The 23,111-nt window shown below is 38.5% G+C and overlaps 1 protein-coding gene across 1 annotated transcript in view; it reads right to left on the reverse strand.

The window, feature by feature from the left end:
- LOC124162860 (uncharacterized serine-rich protein C215.13-like) overlaps window positions 1-23,111 on the reverse strand; it is a 225,681-nt gene that overhangs the window by 12,894 nt on the left and 189,676 nt on the right. Inside the window, exons 4-5 of the mRNA XM_046539542.1 lie at window positions 10,893-11,022; window positions 7,059-7,199 (exon numbers count right to left, since the gene is read on the reverse strand). Of these exons, the coding sequence (XP_046395498.1) occupies window positions 7,059-7,199; window positions 10,893-11,022 (271 nt within the window). The remainder of the gene's footprint in view (window positions 1-7,058; window positions 7,200-10,892; window positions 11,023-23,111) is intronic.

Here is a 23,111-nt window from a genome sequence, read left to right on the forward strand (position 1 = left end):
GAGAAATTTCCAAATCAATGTTAAAATATTTCCTTAGTAGCTGCGGAAAAAAATCAAACAAGAGGAAAGAACAAAAACAAACAAGATGGGACTAAAGATATGGAGTCATTCAGATGGATGTATATTTGTAATGGTTCCGTAAATATTAAGCCCAATGATATCAGTCGCAACGTGATAGTTGTAGGTGATATTTCTCTGAGGTTTCCAAGTAGGCTTCCGCGGAGATTATGATGAATTCTGCTGGTTTTTTCGGGTATTCTTCCGCGTTTATCCATTTGTAGGACGATATTTCGCCAACGTTCCAGTTGGCGAAATATCGTCCTACAAATGGATAAACGCGGAAGAATACCCGAAAAAACCAGCAGAATTCACGATATTTCTCTGAGTTTGAATTGTTTAAATTTTTCACATGCTCATTATAAATACACGAAATTCCAGAGGAAGTTCACAAAAGGCAGCAGCGAGGTAGTTTCATTAGGGGTCCTGGCAACGATATAGTCAAGGGGCCCCAGAATGAGAAATCTCCTTAAAAAGTGAAAGAAAATATTAACTAGAGCGTTCATTTCAATCATTAAAATGAAACAATTCAATTATCAATTAAAACTAACACTGATTTCAGTTCTTTGATGCTTACGTAAGTATTCTTGTCTAATTTGGAAGGTTACAGTCTTTCAGTACGTAAAACTTTTAATGAGGCAAAGACCCTATGCAACCCGAACGTCAATAGCTTGCATTTTAAGAGCATTCACTGAAAGGAGACTTGAGTTCACGGGACATCAGCTCCAATACATTGTATAGGTACAGGCCCTGGGCCCTCGCAGGTCCGAGGGCCCTTACACATTCCTGCCCGCCCCTCCAGGCCAATCCGTCCCCGCAAAGAGGTATGCTTTCCACTTCATTCGGAGATTTATCAAAATTTCCAATAAAAATAAGCTATCACCCTCAGCGCCATTACTTGGTCTCGAAGCCTTGCATTCTTTCCTGACCAGCTATTTCGATGGCCCATCCTTCTGAACCGGTGGGGAATCGATATCGGGAAATTAACGCGCGAAGCTTTTCCTTTTCCCAATTGGTATCTACTGGCTACATAGATCCACTAAAAAAACATCAAGTCAACATGTAGCGGAAAAATAATGGCTGTTAAGAAAAATGTACGTAATAGCCGTTCGTCCAAGAACCTTATCAAGAAAAGATTACATCTACCACCTCCTGATGTTGGCTAAACTAAAAGCATACTAGCTCTAATTACCATAATATACCATTCACGTCAACAAGAATAATTTATAAATCACATGTCAGTCTGCACATTCCATGATACGTTATTTTCAGAACTTTAAAGATTGAGCAACGCACGTTCACAGCGACCGATGGAGAAATAGGCCACAGGTTCGGATCCATCGAAGGACATACAGAAGTTATTTCACAATTTAATTCATGTAATACTGGTAATCCAGGCGTAATATGATGAATATAATTTTCGAATTTAGAGGATTTACAATATTTTAGTACTCATAAAATAAGAAACAGCATTTTTTCAAAATAATGACAATCAATAAAAATAGGCTATTCATTATAAATGTACGAATTTAATTGCCGCAATTAGTAATGCCTCTCTGGGGAATTAATATATTGCACGGTACAAGAGATAGCGCTTAGTAAATATTAGTAAACGGTACAGTCCTCATGGAAGGACTAAGGTTTTGCCCCGTCGGAAATAGATCAGTCCCCATGGGTCAATATCCAAAAAACGTGCATTTTCAACAGGCAAAATTTAAACTTTTGCATCTTTAAGAACTTGCATCTTATAGCCGTAAAAGAATCTCAACCGTAATTAATAAGAGGTGCAGGGTTACCTCTTTTTACTTGTCCACGGAAACGAAGAGAAAAATTGACAATATAATTTCCACAACCGTGAACCTATTTTCGAAAACTATCTTGGAGGGTGGCAGCCTTTAGCCTTTGGAAATTAGTGATAATAAACAATAAAAACGTAAAAATTAATAAGTGCATGAACATATTTTCTTGGTAGATGAAACGAACTTTTCCATGTTTATGGCTATATTTACCAACGTTTCATCTAGGCACGCTAGAAGCAAATATTCCACCTATTTCGTTTATAGCCCTACGGATGAGCGTCACTTGGACGTGGTGCATTGGACTGCGATCGCAGTGAGCCAGTGACATTCAGCGCGTGACCGCAGTCACCATGGGGCGGCTAAATGCCCCGAGTAGAGGACTTTGGCCTGATTCATTAAGCCAACCTTTATGAGCCAAATGGTGCACGCTCACATGCGGCTAATTTCCCCTCGGCTGCCTCATCCAATTGTGGCGAGCATAATCCGCCGTGATTCTCCCTATTCGCCGTTGGAGCATCAAGCTGGAGTCAATGACGGACAAAAACGACGACACCGACTTTCACAATGTATGTAGATATGTTCGAAAAAAATACCGGGTGATTGAAAATATAAAAAATATGTTTACATGCTTTTGACCATGGCTGCATAAAGTTCATTTTACAAATACTACACATTTCCTTCGTCGTCATATTTCTTCACCCCAACAAATCCTAGAAGTACGAGGTGACTAGCCCCCTTCCCTCAATTCGTGATACTTACACGCTCATAGGTTAATCTGGTGTGAGCCTCACCCTTAAATCCAAAACAATCTTCCAGTTGAATGAAGTGAATGCGTGAATGAGTCTTCAGGGGAATGAGAACTAAGAAGTGGCAATGAACAATAATAAAAGCGCATTGGCTCATTTTATTGATTAATCTTGCAGTTATAAGATGGAACTATGAGCATTAAAAAAATGAACTATACAATGCAATAACCTTAAGAATTATTTTACATTAAAAATCTCCTCAATGAAGGGGCGAAAACATAAAAATATATACGAATGATATTCTCGATGAAAAGTTATTGAAAGTTTATGAATAAAATATCAACAATTCATAGGTTGATTTTAATATTCTAACATTATACGAAGAGTTCCACAAGTAGGTATTGAGTGTAACTCCTTCCCTTTCGTTAAAACGACATAGCGTTACTATTGGCAATCAGCATAATTACCTAACAAAGCGCGAGCGATTTCGTAAACATGCTCAGATTTCACTAGCAACAATTTTTTCCTTAGTGATTGGACCACCAGTATAAAATGTTTGGGGGCCTAACAGCTAATTTCATACCACCAGCACGAGTATCTTTAAAAAAAAAAAGTCGACAAAACACACAACTGAAAAATGCGCGAGCAACATCGAACGCTTGCTCGAAAAGGAATCTCAAATCATTTCATTTTTACGACAAAACCGGTTTCTCCCGCAAGGAAATCATCCAGATTTGGTTCTCGTTCTGTTGATGCTCAGTGCAACACTTAAAATGGCGAGGGGAAAGACTTTAAAAAAGTTTATAAATATTCTTTTCCAAATGGAAAAAGACCGAGAAAAGCTTTAAGGTGCTCAATTTTATTAAAACTTGATTATAACCACAAAATACTATAATAATGAAAAAAATTACCCAGTTTTATACGACCGAGCATACAATCTCAGCTATCAATACCCAATCCTTAGCGTACAAACCTCAAGGTATTAATATCCACTTCATCATCAAGTTCTCATGCGTTGCGCTAGATGAGAGCAAAGCCGGATCACGAAACATATTTCTCGGGATGAAAATTAATGCATTTCCGACGAAAAGAACCGAATCTCACAGGAGTAGTTTTGCCCACCAATACAATCGTCATAACTAATGAGCGATGTTACCAACCTAGAATCATCAACGATCCAACCGCACTACTTGCCACAGCAAAATACATGCGACCACAGTGAAGGGGACTTTTTCCTGGAAGAAGTCGACTCACGAACGTAAGTGCAGCATTACGCCGAAAATTGATTCCCTTCATAACTTTTTCTTGTCCTCGCGCCCGATATGAAAGCACATTTACATAAATCCACTCTGAGTGGGCAATCGGAGGGTCTTACGAGCTGAGAGGAAAAAAAATACCCGCCACGTGTAACTGGAATGGAAACAACAAAGGATTTTTATAGTGGAGGGAAAATTGAAAACGGAAAACCTATTTAATATTCGTTCCACCCCGCAGAATACGGCGAGAAGTAATTATAAGACGTGGGCGCATTTGCAAACATGCTCAGATTCCATTTCCAGCAGATTTTTCCACTGGAATTCTGAGTACGAGATGTTTAATTCATCGCCGTAGAACTAAGTTCATATAACTTTCAAGAGTAGGTTTACGTACGCCACGGAAATTAAATTAGTTTCCTTTCTGGAATGGAAATAATTACGACAATGATTCACTTAAATCAACAGTTGAAAACCCGTTATGTAGTTCACTGGGAATCAAAATTAGGGCAAGAAAAAGTTTTTCAAACGAACTTATACAAACACTCAATGTTTGATTAACAAAGGTCAGTGATTAAAAATGGGATGCATTTCATTTTGGCAGGGGGAAGGTATTTTTCAAGCAAACGCAAAATCTAACAGCACAAACGTCTCCAGATCCTAATACGCGAATAAAACGAACTGTAAACCTTCCTTGGAATATGGGAATCAAAATAAATTCTAACAGTCTTTTGGTCAGAAAGTTGGAATAGTACACAAGTACTCAAACAAAGGTAGCTATGACATCGCTTCCAGAGATCAGTAACATTTAATTCGCGATGGCAAGGCCCTTGTTAGAAATGTTAGAAATATTGTCTAACAGAGATCATTTGGAGTGGGGGTGCTATTTGTTAGGGTTAGGAATATTTGGAGTTCCTCGCATCTCCCAAAACTTCCAAGGAAGTTTGAACCCCTTCATCCACCCCTCCCCCGCTGGGTGCGGCCTCAAGTGAAATGATACATAATTAAAAGTCAGGGGGGAAATTTCATCAATGGCCACTGATGTCACCTACGTCATTATGAAACCAATATTTTTATTGAAAGTCACCACTAGATCTCTGAAGCTGCCGTGGTTCAACACGGACGTTAACACAAGCATAAACTGTACTTCATTCATTAGCTTATTTTTAAGCCTTGAATTGTAATGTGACGAGAAAAACAAGAGGGATCGTTAGCAATCTCTATTCACTACATCCTATCTCTACGGTATCTCCAAGTTGAAAGTTAAGTCAATATTAGAGTACATTTTCACAAAAAAGCGCAATAACATATTTCACGTATTGTTGTTATATAAAACTAAATTAAAACTTACTATGGCGACTCACTTCCCTAAAAATAATTCTTCCAAAGACGAAAAAAAATTTTGGTGGCGGAAATGCACGAATTATATAAACTAAAAGCTTCCCGCCATAGTATAAATAAAATAGCTCCATATTATTTTTTCAGCCCACGTGCACAGCAGAGGAGTGACGTAATATATTTTTAGTTATATCCATCCTCCACCTAAATTTTTTTATGAACCTGAGGGCATAATTAATTTTACGGCGGGACGATTTTAGTGTCCACATAACGCGGAGATGAAAATGGGGTTAAAATGAAAGCAATACAATCTCACTCCTCGTTAAAGCTGCAATAAACACGATTTTTGCATTCCGCAGAGAGAGAGAGAGAGAAGCGGTTGTTCAACAGTCGTCCACGAACCGGTGGCGACTGGAGAGGCCTCGAGATGGAGAGAGCGGGGGAGGAGGTGAGGTTAGCTGAAGAGGGGAAGACACGGGAGATTCTAGGCCACGAGGGCTCTTCAGGCGACGCCCCCCGGGAGGGAGGAGGCTTTGCAATGCACTCTACACCCTCTCAACTGCACCAGAGGAAAACATTGGAAGCATTTAAGGCTCCTCCACTCTGCACAAGAGGGGAAACACTCAAGTGGGTTCCACTAAGGAACGAATAAAATGCCATTTTAGAGAAAATCTCAAAATATGGCCTTCCCACCGACTGTAGTTCAAAATTAGGACTGCAACAAAGCATAGTTCGGAAATTGCATTTAAAAATTCCAAAATTTTTAAAGGTTCTCTCGGTAGAGTTCGTCCACTTGCAAAAAGAATAAGGTTTGACCTGTAATAAAATTTCTATTTGGGCAAAACATATATTTACTCACAAATTGATAAAACCCGAAGATTGGTTTGGATTGTTGATGGTAAAGGTCACCCAGAACTAAGCCATGAGCGAGTGAATTTCACTAATTCAGAGTAAGGAAACCAGCTCCTTTGCATTGGTTACCTTGCACTTCGAGAATTTTCGTTTGTAGGTATCAGGAAGCTTTACCTGAGATATTATTCTTGCTATGAATATTCATACAACAGTAAAAAGATTGAATATTCAACTGAATTGACTTTTGAATAAAAATGCACTTTCCCATCACATTTTCATAGAATTTATAAATCTAAAAAAAATTAAAAAATTCCTTACGCTTTACGCCATCACATTTGTTATAAAGTCATACAAAGCCTTATGCTCCTCAGGGATACTTAAATGCCATAGCCCAAATCAAATACAGGCATGAATCTATCCTCAAATACTTTCAATCACAACAAAAATATTTTCATCATATATTATAAGCAAGACAGAAATCTAGTTAAGTAAACATTCATCATCATCATTAGTCAACAATCCTAAATTTGTTTGACGCAGCTCTTCATTCCTCTCTCCTATCCGCTTGCCTTTTCATAGCGACGTAATTCTTCTCTTTTACATCCTTTATAACCTGCCCTATGTAACTCATTCGGGGCCGTTCCTTACCCTTCTTCCCTTCCACCTGTCCTTTACAATTGTTTTCATCAGGCCATCATGTCCCATAATGTGGCCAACTAAGTTGTCCCGTCTTCTGCTCAAAGATTTTAATAACGCGATAATCATAAAATCATGCACTAAAAACTCAGGGCAGAATAAAATATATGTGATATAAATGACTACCTTAGAGAACAAGTTGTGTACTTACCTTCTTTTTTAGAGTAAACTATAGGATTATATACTGAATAAATATAATAAAAAAATAAATGAATGACTATTCAGTCGTAATCATGATACGTTCTGATTATATCTGAGAAATAGTGGGAAAACCAGGTAAACGGATATGAATGGGCGGAGGTGGGGGAAGAGCTCACCTGCTATGAGCAGCAGTTTAGCGCACTTGGTTCGCCCTTGCAGTGCCGCCTTCATGAGCGGCGTGAAGCCCAGGGCGTTGCGGGCGTCCACGTCCACGCCCGCACATCGGCTCAACAGGATGTTCAGGATGTCAGCGTGCCCTAGGAGGGGAAAAGATAATGGTAATTCCATTTCTGGAGATTCCTGACAAATACACCCACTTAGTATTAAGGTGGTATGGCTCCTTTCTTTAAGTTATCGATAGGGTTAAATCCTATTAAAATCGTTTTGAATTGAAAAATTATGCATTTCTGGATAGCAAATCTATTTAACAATATAATTTCCTTTCAATGTACCAATACAGGCCTCTATTTTGAACGTTAATCGGTATAGTGTTTTCATTTACAGTTTTGCAATCCTAAAATTAATATACTGAACCCCACCATTTCTCCCTTTCCAAAGCTAGTTCTTTCCCACAATAAGATTTTTCAAAATAAAATATACTATTAAAAAATTATGTGAGTTTCACCAGCTATGCTTCGAGAGGATCAAATCTCATCTAGTTTTCCCCGCTACTTTCATGACTGGGTACATTCCGCTCGCAAATAAAAGGTTAAAATGTAAAAGATTTCAAATGCAAATAATGAATAGAGTATATAATTAAAATTGAGAATGGAAAAAAAATATCAATAACTGCATCAAAGCAAAGGACATCGACAGAAGAGTCTCCAGAGAAATATTAAGAAACGAGTGCCACATTTGGAAGAACGACAAAATAGTAAAGAAAAGGGACTGGCACGAGATAAGAAGACATAAAGACTTACGTGAAACCAATCACACGTGACTCAGGATTGCAAAAACCAGTTATATTTAACGGCATAAGGTGATAGTGAAGGAAATAATGGTGAGGAGTCAAGGCATACAATGAATGAGATGAAGATCTCTACAGGGTATGGAAGATAAGGGTATCAGGCAGGCAAGCCGGCAGAGAAAGGAGAGACATTTTTTTCTCCATACTATTCACTTTATACCATACCTATGTCATTAATTGGATTCCGTTTAGTGGATGAGATTATTTCACAGAATTCGTGCATAAAATCAAAATCGACAAGCAAACTTAATCTCCCCCAAAATTTTGAGGAGATAATAGGTAAACGTTCCAATCAGAATATATAAGCCAGTGCCATGATTTGATTTTAGGGATTACAAGTTAGATACTCTCCAATTCCATTCTATCAATGAATCATTTTTTATTATTGAGAATCACATCAAGTTTACTCATCATACCTTTAGTTAAGACTAAATCTAAACACTTTACGTCGAGTTTATTCAGTAGATTCTAGTAGCTTGGTCAAGTGAAGATTTACTGACCAAGATTGACAAGAATTCTAAGTAATGTGTAACCACAACTTTGATTACCTGAAAAATGACAACAATTCACTGCATCTAAGAATATGTAATTAATTACGTACTTGAGCGAGAAAATGCTCTACGACCAGTTAACGATTAACTTATTCTACGAAATCACCAACTCTCCGAGGAAATTCTAAGTCCTCAAGAGGTTTCCGGAGGGAATAATTCGATTCTATCAAAGTCTTCCTCTGATTCTATCTTTTGATGATAAAAAACTCGATGACGTCACACAGATAATCTGACGTCACTGAAGAGAAGATGCAACACCATTACGCACTTTTGACGTTGTACGGCTCTTTCAACCGATTACCGTTCCAACGGCAAGATCATCAGCACACTAGACGTAAAAAATTATGGCAGTGGCGTGCCACAAAAGCATCAACATCCATCAACATCAACAGCATGTGTCCAGCTAAGCTCATTTCCCCGACTCGAGACGACGGTTCACTACCGAGTAAAAATATTGAATATACCACAAAAATCTCATCTTGCAAATCCATTCGCAGCGCTGGCTGGAGGAAACTGCGACATTTCTCTATCCCCGTGACTACGATTACCTTATGTATGGGCTGTCCCATTCAGTGGCGCAGCGAGTGAGGGGTTACGAGGGATAACCCACCCCCCCAGAGCTCAGAGAAATTTTTAAGCTCAATCAAGTTTACTTCATTGGATTAATATTACTTATAGAGTAGTGTGAGGATTAATAATACATCCCTCAGAAAGCCGTAAAACTCACCATTTTGAACCATTTATTTCATATTTTCCTGGGGGAAGGCCCCCGCACCTACTGCTTATCCTGGCGGGTATTCCAAATCCCCGAACCCTTCGGCATTAATTTCACCTAAACCCCCCAACCTAAATTCCTAGCTGTGCCCCTGGTCCCATTCATCGTGTCCCATTTTTCCTATCTAACTTAAAGCATTTGAAATTGTGCGTTTTTGATGAATTTGACATAAACTTAAGAAAAAAAGTTGGATTTTTTGTGTATTTTACAAAAAACTTTTATTGATAGGACATCTTTTACCTTTGATCGTTATAATTTTAACCTTTTAAGGCTATAACGTAGGTCCAAGACATCAAATTTTGTCTTAAATCGTCTCAATGCTAAAATGTTGAAGATAGATAAAAGTCTGATTTTCATAGTTGAAATTCCACAATGCATACAACATTTTATGAAGTGTGTGCCGAATTTTATCCAAACCGTACCATTTTAAGTGTCTTAAATTTGGTAAGAAAAATGACACACGAATAATCGGGCAGTCTGTATTCACAATCATTTTCCACGAGACCTTACAATGGCTATAAACCTCCTAAACGGAGGATCTAGTTGGAGATATCTCGGATCGAAGCCCACAACGGTCTCTTGCGGGAATGGATATCGTCGTCTCGCCCAACATCTGCGTCCCACTTTCTACCTGCGGTATGAACACCATATGCATGAGATGGACGCCTACTGTATTTACGGCCATTAATTACTTTGGGGTAATTAATCAGCGGCTTACCCTTCGTGAGCCCGCTCCTCCACTTGGAAGAGGTTGTAATTGGAGAGGACCGCGTTATCTTGGCCAGGAACATCAACTGAGAGCAAAGAGATGGCTTGCGCTCATATTGAGCCACAGGTTCCTTTCAAGATTACAGTTCGTAGAAGCATAACCCTAACTGCACGCACTTATTAAAAGCCGAATTTTCACCACGCAAGTTGCAGTAAGAGATTCATAAGCTCTTGACACCATGTTTTGAAGGATTGGCGAATAACTCTAAACGTACATAATACATCTCAAACACATAAATAATAATTGGCGAAAAACCAAATCATTTTTATAAAACCCACAAAACTTTTGTAATTTTCAATTTGGTATTTTTGGAAAACAATTCTATTGGCCCTAATTTGGCTAGCTGGCGCTAACCCTTAAATAAAAAAAACTAATAAATTAGTCACACGAAAATTTGGGTGACATAGAAATGTAATACTGAAAACAATAATAATATGACATATTTTTTGGAGCAGTAGAAAACCCATAACAACATAATCACAACAAGCACTTACAAAATAAAACTACATTAATTAGTTTGTCGAGTAAGCAGAAATGTTTACCAATGACAAGTCTCTATATGAACGAATCAAGAAATATAGTGAAATCATAAAATTCAATTGAGTTTTAATTTATCAAATATTTAAGTTCCACCACTGATGTCACCGGTATTGTTGAAAGCATCATTGATAAATATTTTTATCTACCAGTGCACATCGGAAATTGAGTGGAAAATACCCAGGAAGTATTTTTTCGCTTACTCGGAAGCAGCGAAACGTTATGGAAGGGCGATAGGGATGCGATACCAGGAATTCTGATAATTTAGCCGCCAAGGGCAGCGCCCAATGCTCGCGAAATATCCCCGTTGGCCGACATTGGCAAGATTGCGGGCGGAGGGAGATTACGAACCGGCTTGAGCGGCGAAGTGAAGCGGGGTGTTCCCTTCCGTGTCCGCCTGGTTGGCGTCCACTCCAGGCAGGACGGCCAGGGCCTCGACCATCGGCGCCGAGCCATTGGACGACAGGTAGCTGAGGGGCGACTGCGGGAGAGACAGAGGGGGGAGGAAATGCGTGAAGATTAGAGAACGAAGCATATCACACAGCCTTGGACTTCGCGGAGACCAAGGGCGTCTCTTCAAAATGAAACTGCCTTAAAAGATTTTTTTTACAATTTTACCACTTTGCGTGCTGAGGGCGTAATAGTAATCCTTCGATTTTTGATGTAGGCGTAACATTACACCATCGATCTTTAGAAAAATCGTAGTTAGCCATTTTTTAACAAAGCGGTAAACCTCTAAAAAAAAACCTTAAAAACAACACAATAGCAAGATTCCTTCTCAAAAATTTTACCAGACACCTAATCGTCGCATCAAAGGTTGATTCTTACGAAATGACATAGAAGTATTGAAATTCGCCAGAACTGGGGCACAGATCTGAAGCAATAAGGTCACCACGGTTTAATTGAAAGAAAAAACTACCCTTAAGGCTCCCGAAAAGATTAAATTGCAATTAGCTGACAATTAATGAAAGGAAAATCTAGTTATTTTTCACTCATCAAACGAGAATCACGTCATTATTCAGAAATTCAACATCAACACAAAACTACTATTCATGGCTGTCAAAAAGATTCCACCGTAACTACCTGACTCAGTCTCAGAAAAGAGAAAGATCCTTCTTCGGTTCAAACCAGAATTATGTAATTTCAAATTAAAACAAAATAAAATCAGTCTCTATGGCTCATGAAAAGATTTCACAACAGATACCAGACGATGAGTTTAATAAAACAGTATTTATTTTCAAACATCAAACAAGGATATCTTCATAATTAATGCAAAATGATAAAACATTCCATGGCTCTCGAACGGATTGGATTTCAGAGCAATTACCCGACTACGAGCCATACAAGACACAAACATATTTTTGGGAGACAGGCAAAATTAAAAAGAAAGAAATCTTAAATAAATTAATTTCATAACTACGACGTTGCAAAACGTAAGCACTAGGCAAACGTTACAAATAGCAGACTTACGTAATAAAATTTATAAGAACGATCGTGTGAGAGTTTTTTTAAGGCCATGCGTCGTTATACTCTTACTCCAACACGTTCATGCTCTGACGATGATAACTTTGGTGAATTGATTGCGCTTGATCGATAATTTCAATCAATTATTGATGAATGACAGCAACTTTTTTTAAACTTACTGGACAGCGTTAGAGTCACCATGATTACATAAAGAGAACATTACGCAAATTCTCTTTCAAAATAAACATTTATTAGCATTCCATTTACCCAATGCGTGCGCTGACGCAGCGTAAAATCAGAGTTTTACACCCACACAAAATAGGTATATGTTTGAAATACATGTAAATCATCAGTCAACCTAAATTCGTAATAAAGACTTGAAAATAACTTTGAACCGTCAAAAATGTGGATAGTGACCGATCTAAAATCGAAAAATCTCTAACAGATAATATTCTCCAAATGAGAGACCTAACTTCTTTGTAGACATTCTACAAAGATTATTTCAGAAGATATTTGATGTAGATCGTTGGATCGCGATAAATAAAATATGATAAAGTTCGACCTGCATACACTGGACAAGTAATAGAAAGCTACACCGACGTGCGGAAAAGCGATGGAATCACTGAATGATCATACAGTTTGCGTGCGTGCACTAAACTATATTGTGACTGGGAAAACTAAATTATGATCGCGCAAAAAATTAAAATTAAAACGTACAAAGACATCAAAGTCAAAAATATTTAATTTAATTTTTATACTTTAATTTGCACACCCTTAACTTAATGACCAATATTTCTAAAATAAAATTTCACTTTTATCCTTAACGAGCAGTTTATGAGTGAAAGAAAACTTTAAACGTAGATCCTCATAATTACATGATAATATTGGAAAACTTGAAACAGAAAGACTCGTCTGCAACAATAATGTTCAATTGATAAAATCGCCTAATATAAGTAAGATTGGGACCATCAAGCTCACATTATTAAGTTATTTCGATGGAAATTTAAAAAATACTTTTATTCGTCATCACCCACGTAAACAAATAACTTAAGCTATATCTCGTGCTCCTACCTATTAAGTCGTTCCAAAAACATTTGGAAAAGGAAATGAGGCGATAAGATTATTTTCTGGAGAGATTTAAACGTTTCAACAGAAAAAGATATAGCTAAAGCGAAGAAATAACTTGTTCCGCGCAAAAAGTTCCCATTAAGATTCATATCATGCCGGAGGCGAAGAAATCCATTCCAACTTTTTCAACCGTAACTTAAACAGAATTTTTGCTGTTCAATGTTCGAGCAAAATGGTGCATGAAATTAACGTGGTGATTAATGAGATCCCGCTTAATGGCTCTCCAGAGGCAATGAAGGCCGTAAATTTTCTGCGATTCTGAATTCCCTAAACGTAAAGCCCTCCGTCTGAAGTAGACGGTGCCGATAGGCTTAACATATCCATGAATTATCCCTGAAATGGTGAAAGAACCAAAACTTCGTGAGCAAAAAATAACCAGCAAAAAATTAATTTTAAAAATAATATTAAAAATTTCTTTTCCGACGACAGTGTTAGTCAAGTTTTATAACTACTTCTACACTAAATTTCAACAGATTCCCATAAAATGGGTTCAAAATTAGGAATATGTTAGCTGATATGAAAAGAACTATTATTATATTAATGGCCAAATTATACCTACATAAATAATAATTAAGTACATTCTTTAATATTGTGAAGTCCAGGGAAATCAAAGTTTGCATTTAACGCTCACATGTACTGCTCAATGAAACATCAATAACTACATAAGATGTAACGTGTATTTGGTAGAGTAACTTATATTCGAAGTATATATATATATATATATATATATATATATATATATACACAATGTATTGGAAAATCCGAAATGCACGTGGCACGTAATATAAATAGTTTAAGTTAATGTCGATACACACAGAGACACAAAAAAGAAACACTCACATTGAATAAATAAACTTGAAGCTATCGAAGCACTTCAGGCTTCTTCGTCAGCTGAAGAATGAATGGTGAGGAAAGGAGAGGGTTGGAAAAGGGAAAAGAGGGGTAAGGGGAGAGGTGTATGGGGAGGGGGAGTTAGGAATAGGGGTTAGGATGCAACGTTCAGACCCGGAGAGCTATTGGCTTGAAAGTGCCAAATGCACGCCAATTCGAGGGTGTGGAGGTTGAGGGCGGAGTCGGTGGGAGGGAGGGAGGCAATAATGGATACTTTGTAGCAATGATTGAAAATGGAATCATGTGAAAGACAATGTGTAGGAACTGGTAGAGAGGAGTGGGGGGGAAGATGGACAACAGGAGGCGCGATGATTGTTAATTCTGAGATTGAGAGGGGTAGTGCATAGGCCAATATAGAAAGCAGGGCAGAAATTACAATGAAGAAGGTAGATGATGTTGGTGGAAGTACAAGTAGTGGAGGGGAAAATCGGTAGGCATTTAAGCTTGGGGAGAAAAGAGGCAGGGGGTGGAGAGAATATCTTGCAGGTTTTACACCTGGGACGATTGCAAGGTGAGGGTGTGGAGATAGTGACTGACTGCGACTTTTGGAGAGGGCGGGTGGCTTTAAATATGGTGTTTAAATTCGGTGGTCTCTTAAATGTTATCCGAGGAGTGGACGGGAAAATCTGAGAGGTGGACTTGTGTTTGGAAAGGATGGGGTACAGGTCCTTCAATAAGTTTTGTAGCAAATGAGCACCAGGGAAGTAGGTTGTGAGCAGAGAAGGAGAGCAATGTTTGTCTGCGCGGGGTTTATTGTGAATAGCCGGTTTTTTTCTTATTTTGTTCATCAAGAGTTTTTCGGGGTAGCCGCGGTGAAGAAGAGAGGTGTGGAGTTTGGAGAGGAATTTTTGAAGGTGCTTCTGCCTCAGTCTCTTTCACCTCTTCCATCTCCAAAACCAATATCAACTTCTTAGATGTGGACATACAACTTTCAGATAATAACAAATTCAAAACATCGGTTCACATCAAAGCTACTAACAAACAACAATACCTTCACTACAGCAGTTGCCATCCACCACACACCAAACGCTCCATCCCTTATTCCCTCTCTGTCCGGGGACACAGAATCTGTAATAACCCCGAAGACCTTCAAAAATTCCTCTCCAAACTCCACACCTCTCTTCTTCACCGCGGCTACCCCGAAAAACTCTTGATGAACAAAATAAGAAAAAAACCGGCTATTCACAATAAACCCCGCGCAGACAAACATTGCTCTCCTTCTCTGCTCACAACCTACTTCCCTGGTGCTCATTTGCTACAAAACTTATTGAAGGACCTGTACCCCATCCTTTCCAAACACAAGTCCACCTCTCAGATTTTCCCGTCCACTCCTCGGATAACATTTAAGAGACCACCGAATTTAAACACCATATTTAAAGCCACCCGCCCTCTCCAAAAGTCGCAGTCAGTCACTATCTCCACACCCTCACCTTGCAATCGTCCCAGGTGTAAAACCTGCAAGATATTCTCTCCAACCCCTGCCTCTTTTCTCCCCAAGCTTAAATGCCTACCGATTTTCCCCTCCACTACTTGTACTTCCACCAACATCATCTACCTTCTTCATTGTAATTTCTGCCCTGCTTTCTATATTGGCCTATGCACTACCCCTCTCAATCTCAGAATTAACAATCATCGCGCCTCCTGTTGTCCATCTTCCCCCCACTCCTCTCTACCAGTTCCTACACATTGTCTTTCACATGATTCCATTTTCAATCATTGCTACAAAGTATCCATTATTGCCTCCCTCCCTCCCACCGACTCCGCCCTCAACCTCCACACCCTCGAATTGGCGTGCATTTGGCACTTTCAAGCCAATAGCTCTCCGGGTCTGAACGTTGCATCCTAACCCCTATTCCTAACTCCCCCTCCCCATACACCTCTCCCCTTACCCCTCTTTTCCCTTTTCCAACCCTCTCCTTTCCTCACCATTCATTCTTCAGCTGACGAAGAAGCCTGAAGTGCTTCGATAGCTTCAAGTTTATTTATTCAATGTGAGTGTTTCTTTTTTGTGTCTCTGTGTGTATCGACATTAACTTAAACTATTTATATATATATATATATATATATATATATATATATATATATATATATATATATATAGCCTCATATTAAAAAAAACAGGGAAATAACATTAACAGAATATCTAATTGGAAAAAAATATTTTGGGCAATTTTTTTCCTAAAACCTGTCTCCAGGCAATATTTACCTACGGAGAAGATTTAAAAAAATTAAAAGTGGGTGACTTTTAAAAAATGAGATAGGCACTTTAGGCTCCATTTCTGATACAAGGTTAAATATTTTCAGACTCTCATTTTTTATAAAACCCAACAAACTCCTTCCCAGATGCAAAGTATATGAATAGCTCAGATGGTCCAAAACAGATCATTTTATTTGAAAATAATACATACTTTCTGTTCGAATATATTTCATACGGAATATATTTCAACCTAAATCCGCTATTCTAAGGTACACGACAGTGTCATCTTTAGTGATATCACGGCAATGAATGCCATTAAATGTAATAAATTACATGTGACTTTAATGAGAAGTGCCCCTGAAGCTCCATATGCAGTTGACTTAAATGACTTTTTGAAGAAAAAGCATTCGCTAAATTCAAGTGCATGCCTCTCTGGCTTATCTTAAGGGAGCAGGCCAATTTAGTGCCCGCCGTCGAGTCGCAGTTCGCGTACGTACATTTCAGCGTGATTACGATTGGAACAGTCATCCTCATCATTGAAGCAGTATGCCCTCGTTATTGGCCCAAACATGCAAGCGCATCAATTTGAGAACATGAAAAGTTAATCATGGGTCTGGATAATTAGTAGAGTACATAAATCAAATTCAAACTGAAAAATAACTAAATAGACATCCTGTAGCAAGTGGTACCAGAATAAACGAATCCTACCACAATTACTCCATTCTTTTTTTCCGAGGTTTTACCTGTCACTACGGATTTTGAATACGGAATAAGTTTTGCACACGATACCTTCGGAGCATCGGACTCTACCTTGCACGGAATATATTTAGATAATCTCTATTTTTCCGTACTAAAGCTGCGCAAATTGGTATAATTTATTTGCAGTAAAATGTAGCAGATGCATACTGCAGAGTAGGTTATGGAGTGGCTTCGCAGAAAACTTTCAAAACTGCCATAGGAAAAATTTTACGATCCGGTAGAAAAAAAGGCCACTTTTACTACGGGGATGGGAAATGTACATCGTGAAACCTGACGGCTGAGCCCTTCAAAGGGAGCCCGATCATAAAATTTGTATATTATGCAAATACTTTACTCTAGCTGAGAGACGTAAACTTTTCTTTTCACTAAACTTAGTGCTCGCCTCTGGCGTTCTTTTTCATGATCCATTCCCACCGTGAATAGTCAAAATACATAAGATTAACAGTTTAAAAATTATCAATGAAAGTCGTCATGAAATATATCTAAAATAAGAATAAAATAATTACAAATATTATTAAAATGTATTTAAAACATTAACTTAAAAAATAAAGGTGCCTAAACAGCGCTTGGTGTCGTCTTCGTCGCAGATTTAACATTCACCTCGGAAACCATCTAAATTCAAATTCGAAAAAAAGTTCAGTTTTTTCATTCGCAGTACGTATAAATTCAATGCCCCGCAGGCTTAAATTGAGAATGCATTTTCCCAATAGAAACAGAGGACTATAGATAGGTCTCGAACAGTGCCATGAAGAGACCCAGACCACGCCGTTTGCGCAAAATACGAGATGAGTGTAGTGGCCGAAATAATCTGGTCCGCACTATGATGCTCATATATGGGTAAAATTGGGTCAATCAGTGCGTAGCGGCGCCCCTTGGCACAAGACGTCACTCGGAATCCTGAATGCAACACACGGTCGTACACTTGTTAGCGAGGGGATGCTAACACATCGAATTTCAGCTGAAATATTTAAATTTAATAAAGCCTTTAAATCGAAAAAATGAACGAAATGCTGTAAAAAATGAAAGTAGCGAGACATTTCTTCCGTGAACTTAAGATATTTGTTTATCCCAACAACAAGAATACGGTATGCTTTTCAATAATGATAAACCACCATTCTAAATTAATACTTTCTCATTTTAACAGGAATTTTTTTTCGGATGCTTACCGCAACTATAATTTCTCTGGAAACTTTCCTATGCATGCCACTGAGCGTATGGTACCTTGCCACCCTGCTGACCACACCACAGTGGTTGCATCCGATTAAAACGCTTATCGATTCGTTAGATATTCTTCGGGGGTAGAGGTGTGGAGCGGGTCAAGGGCCATCGCTTTCCCCAAACTGCGCTCGATTGGTAAAAGCATCACGGCTGAACGGTCGTGAGAGGGTCCTCTCCGGGATGAGAAATGCTGGCACTATAGCAATGACGTGTTGTGTGAAGGGGGCATGACAGTGAAATTAGTCACGCACTGCCCAGCTGAACGAGCGCCGGGTTGGAAAAAAATACCGTTTTCTTTCAATTACAGGAACGAAACAATACATATTTTTTTAAACTTTGACATGTCCGGTGTGATATCGGACATGCGGAAATAGGTCAAAAGCTGTACACACCATGCTACGTAGGAAAGAACGATCACAAGTTATAAATTAAATTTACGAAGCAGAAAAGGACATTGTGAAGTAATTTTTTTCCACATAGAAGTGTATAGGAGTGGAATGACCAAGCTGACGACATTTTAAGATCATTCCAGCAAATGCTAAAATTACGAAGATTAAGTATTCCTCGATTCTTTGTTGATTTATCGCAGTTCTTTGGGAAGCATTGGAAATTGCGAGTTTAGGGTTATGTGTTAGGGTTATGTCCAAATTAATTTTGTTGATAGTGTGATATCCACAATTATATATTTTTTCTTTTTCATTACTCCTATTCAGGTACCTAGGCACTTTTTACACAAAGTTCATAATATACTTGTACCAATTGTATTAATTAAATAAATATTAAGAATACAAAATACTGATTCAGATTAAATGTGGTAAATCAATCACTAGTTCACAGCACATACTGACTTTCTTTGGAGCTTGAAAAATACTTCGACAAAGGACATTTTAACAGATGCACTGACATTTACTGCGATACAAAATTCTAGGGATCAGTGCACTCAGTCCGAGAATACTGAATCGGGTCTCTCGCCGGGACCCGAAATACTTCAGAAAAAAACTTTAAATTTTGCTTTCCTTGAAGAGTTAGCGACAGATAGAAAAATTATATACTATTGTCCTTAATTTTTTCAAGCTCTATCATGATCGACATTTTTTGTAGACGAGGAAATTGAATACAATGATGATTTGGAATTTATTCTTGATCAATTTTTAAGAGATAACTGTAAGAATGTAGAAAAAATACTGACCGAATGCTGAAAGGTAAATATTGAGCACATCGTATATCAAAGTGGTACTTCACAATAGGTCCCTATTCCATGATAATGTGTTACTGGCATTACTAGTAATATAAAATCACACGACCCAAGCCCATTCCTCAGCTGGGTAGAAATAAATGAGCTCTCTTTCATTGTCCTAGCACCGAAAAATGATTGGAAAGCCAGTACGTTACTAGGAAAACGTCGGGTGAATAATCAAAAGATATTTACAATAAGATCACGTGCTCGTCACCAAAACTACGACGACCTATTTTTTTGCGTTACTTGAAGTAAAAAGTTAGGTAGGGTCCATATTTTCTTCAGTCATATAGATGTACAACGATTACAGCGTAAAAAAGTAACTTATCCCCGCCTTATTAGAGATGAAATGCTAAAGACATGTGCAAGCAACCAGCCGGGATGAAGATTGAAATCTGGAAAGCATAGGGAAGCAGAGAAGAGGGCGCAAAAAAGCGGAATGTGATGTCAGTGAGTGGAGACAGGAACCAGCTAAATGCGGAAACGTCGGGTCAAAACTGATTGAATCATTCGTCACATGGTCACCCGACCGGATGAAGATCAACTCGATTAGCTTGCTGACATTTCAAGGATGCAGACTGGCTCCATAATTATATATTATAACGCGAAGAGGGCAATTCTGTGATGAAAAGATGAAACTAAAAACTTCAGAAGAAAATAGGTTAACAGAATGTTTTAACTTCTGAGCTAAAATAGGCACGGTCTAAGAATAGAATAGCGACACAATCATACAATCAGTATCAACTCCCAGGATGAGATCAGAAAATGCTATGATGGCTGTTAATCGCACTTAAATAATTGAATAAATACAATAAATTGCTTCCACTAAATCCATTTAATGGAATCTTGATGAAATAAGTAATATATCGCCGGTTTTGATCTTGAGCTCCAATACGGGCATCAAAACTTAAACAGCCTGTTATAATAACAAATGTTCCAAAGTTTTTCCCTGTCTTATGATGTTTCTTTTACAACCAATATCATCGATTTGGATATTGCCAATTATAAAACCATTGCATTATAAAAATTGCTTTACAAAAATTGCAGCGTAATTCTAAGGGAGAGTTGATGGATCCTTTTGGATCCATCGTGTCTATCGCACTATTGCGATTCTAATAGGCTGACTAATAGTTAACCACCCCCTACTTGTTTTCTCATTTCTAACACAACAGTGCTACAGTCTCAAAGTCACCATTTTTCGGATAATGCATCGTAAAATAAAAGTTATTCATAATATTAAGTCGTCATAGTCGAAATTCATACCGAGTGCTTATAATTGGGATAATCAAATATCTTAAGTTCATGGAAAAATTGTCATGCTACTTTCATATTGGGATTCTAAAAGGCTGACTAATAGTTAACCACCCCCTACTTGTTTTCTCATTTCTAACACAACAGTGCTACAGTCTCAAAGTCACCATTTTTCGGATAATGCATCGTAAAATAAAAGTTATTCATAATATTAAGTCATCATAGTCGTAATTCATACCGAGTGCTTATAATTGGGATAATCAAATATCTTAAGTTCATGGAAAAATTGTCATGCTACTTTCATTTTTTTTCAGAAATTCGTTCCTTTTTAGGTGTAGAGGCCTAAACTTTCTGTAGTCTCATTTAAGCCTTTATGAGTCCTCTTGAGAGGTATACAATTATATAATCAGTGTCAACTAGCAGGACAAGGTCAGAAAATTCATTACGGGCCGCTATAAACACTCTTAAAATAATTAAATGAATGAAATAAACTGCTTCCACTTAATCAATTTCATGGAATCTTGATAAAATAAGCAATACCGCAGGTCTTGATATTGAGCTCTAATACGGAGGACTTAATAAATTAGAACTAACCGCCCACTACTATAGCAAATTCTTTGCAATACATTCACTCTTTCTATATCAGCCACGATGATATAATGCCTAGCAGGAGATTTTTAGGGCAGTCCATACCGACCTTTTTCGGCCGCTGAGCCTTGAAAACGCCGATTTTACGTTTTAAGATTGTGCTGATTACATCCAAATGCAAACACGAGCGCAATATCCAATTCAAAAAAGCAAATTGAGCACATGGCCGCAGCATTTATGCCAGGACATTGTTCATCGATTTATCGCCGATGCAATACCAATAGTCAATTGGCTCCGATTTGAATGCTCAACCAAACTGCGCACATCCATTCATTCGAAACATTCGCCAAAATCACAGCAGATAACCAGCTAACTTACACTATCGAGATCAAAATTTGGCCAGCAAAATTTATCTCTTTGTACACACACATATACATTGATCGGAATGGTTGTTTAATGCATCCCCGCCCGTTACCTCGACCTGGCCAGATCATGATCCCAGCCGATGCACGATCATTTTATTGCGCTGCTACTCCCACCCAAGGCCGACAGTGGGCACGAAACGACCTCCGACGACGAAACACAAGAAATCAAACGACTGACTCTCGATGCTCGTTTTCAATTTGAATACCCTCACGGTGTAAAAACGTCGGCCGCTCCAACCGCTTCGTGGCCGGACGAAGAAGATGAAAGAAGGGAAGGGGACCTTCGCTATGATGAGCACATTCGAAGACCACCTGGGGCTCCACTGAAGGAACTCGATTGTTATCACGCTAAACGTCTTTAGACGAAAGAGTTTAGAGAAGAAAGACACCACCAATTACGATCTCTTTACACGGTCGCTGTAAGAATTGTGGATTGAATTCTCGTTGATTAAACGAGTGCCACAGAATGAAATAAATAGGAGAGCGGCTCGCTTTTCTAAAAAGAAACTCTCGCAAAAGAACATCTGAGACAGCGAAAGCCATCTCTTGCTACCCGCCGAGAAACCGAAGACAGCAACTTATAACCTAACGGAAGCAATAAAAAATTTCTACGCTATACATGATTAATTTAATTGGAAATGAGAACACCAACGCAAAGGCTTGAAATCTCTGGTTGACTTTATTTCCTTAACTATTTTTTTCCCAGAAATCATCCCCGCGATCTAGTTTTCTGCTCGTCAATGATTATCACTCATAGAGGAAGTGATAAAAGGAACTTGACCCTCCTTCCCTGAGGATATGGAATTTAAAGCCCATTTTTTATTTTACATTCCAATGAATTCAGCTGTTCACAGTTGAACTTTGCTGAATTCAGTCATTCTAGGGAAATGAAGAAGCACTGTATGCAAGACGATTTTTACATATTTCCCAAACGGAGTTTTACAAATTTCCTGGTGATGATGAGAGAACTTTGAAACCGGCTGGGTTGGATTAATAAATTATGAGGACACAAAAGTTTTTTATCCCTCCAGAATTGCATTCTAATGTATCAATTCGTGGTAATCTCTACCATCTCCTATAAATACCGATCCTTGGGCTGTAGCGTTGAGTGAATGAACTCTGTGGACGGCCTAACCTCCTTTGTGGTGTCTAAATGGATAGCAAGTAGATACGGGCTCCTGCCGCAACCGCAAAGATGAGAGTTGAGAACAGTGAATGGGGTTGAGGCTGCAAGGGAGAGGGGTGGGGAAAAAGCATGAGAGGGAGGGAGAGTACGCGAGAGAGAGAGATAGAGGGAGGGATGAAGTTATAAAAGGGTTTGAAAGGAAGCTCTGGAAGATTGAGTGGGTGGGTGAGTTGAAGGCGGGCGAGAGTGAAATGGGAGAGGACGGACATGAGATGAGAGAAAAGTG

Source organism: Ischnura elegans, chromosome 1, assembly GCF_921293095.1.
Source record: "Ischnura elegans chromosome 1, ioIscEleg1.1, whole genome shotgun sequence".
Lineage (NCBI taxonomy): Eukaryota > Metazoa > Arthropoda > Insecta > Odonata > Coenagrionidae > Ischnura > Ischnura elegans.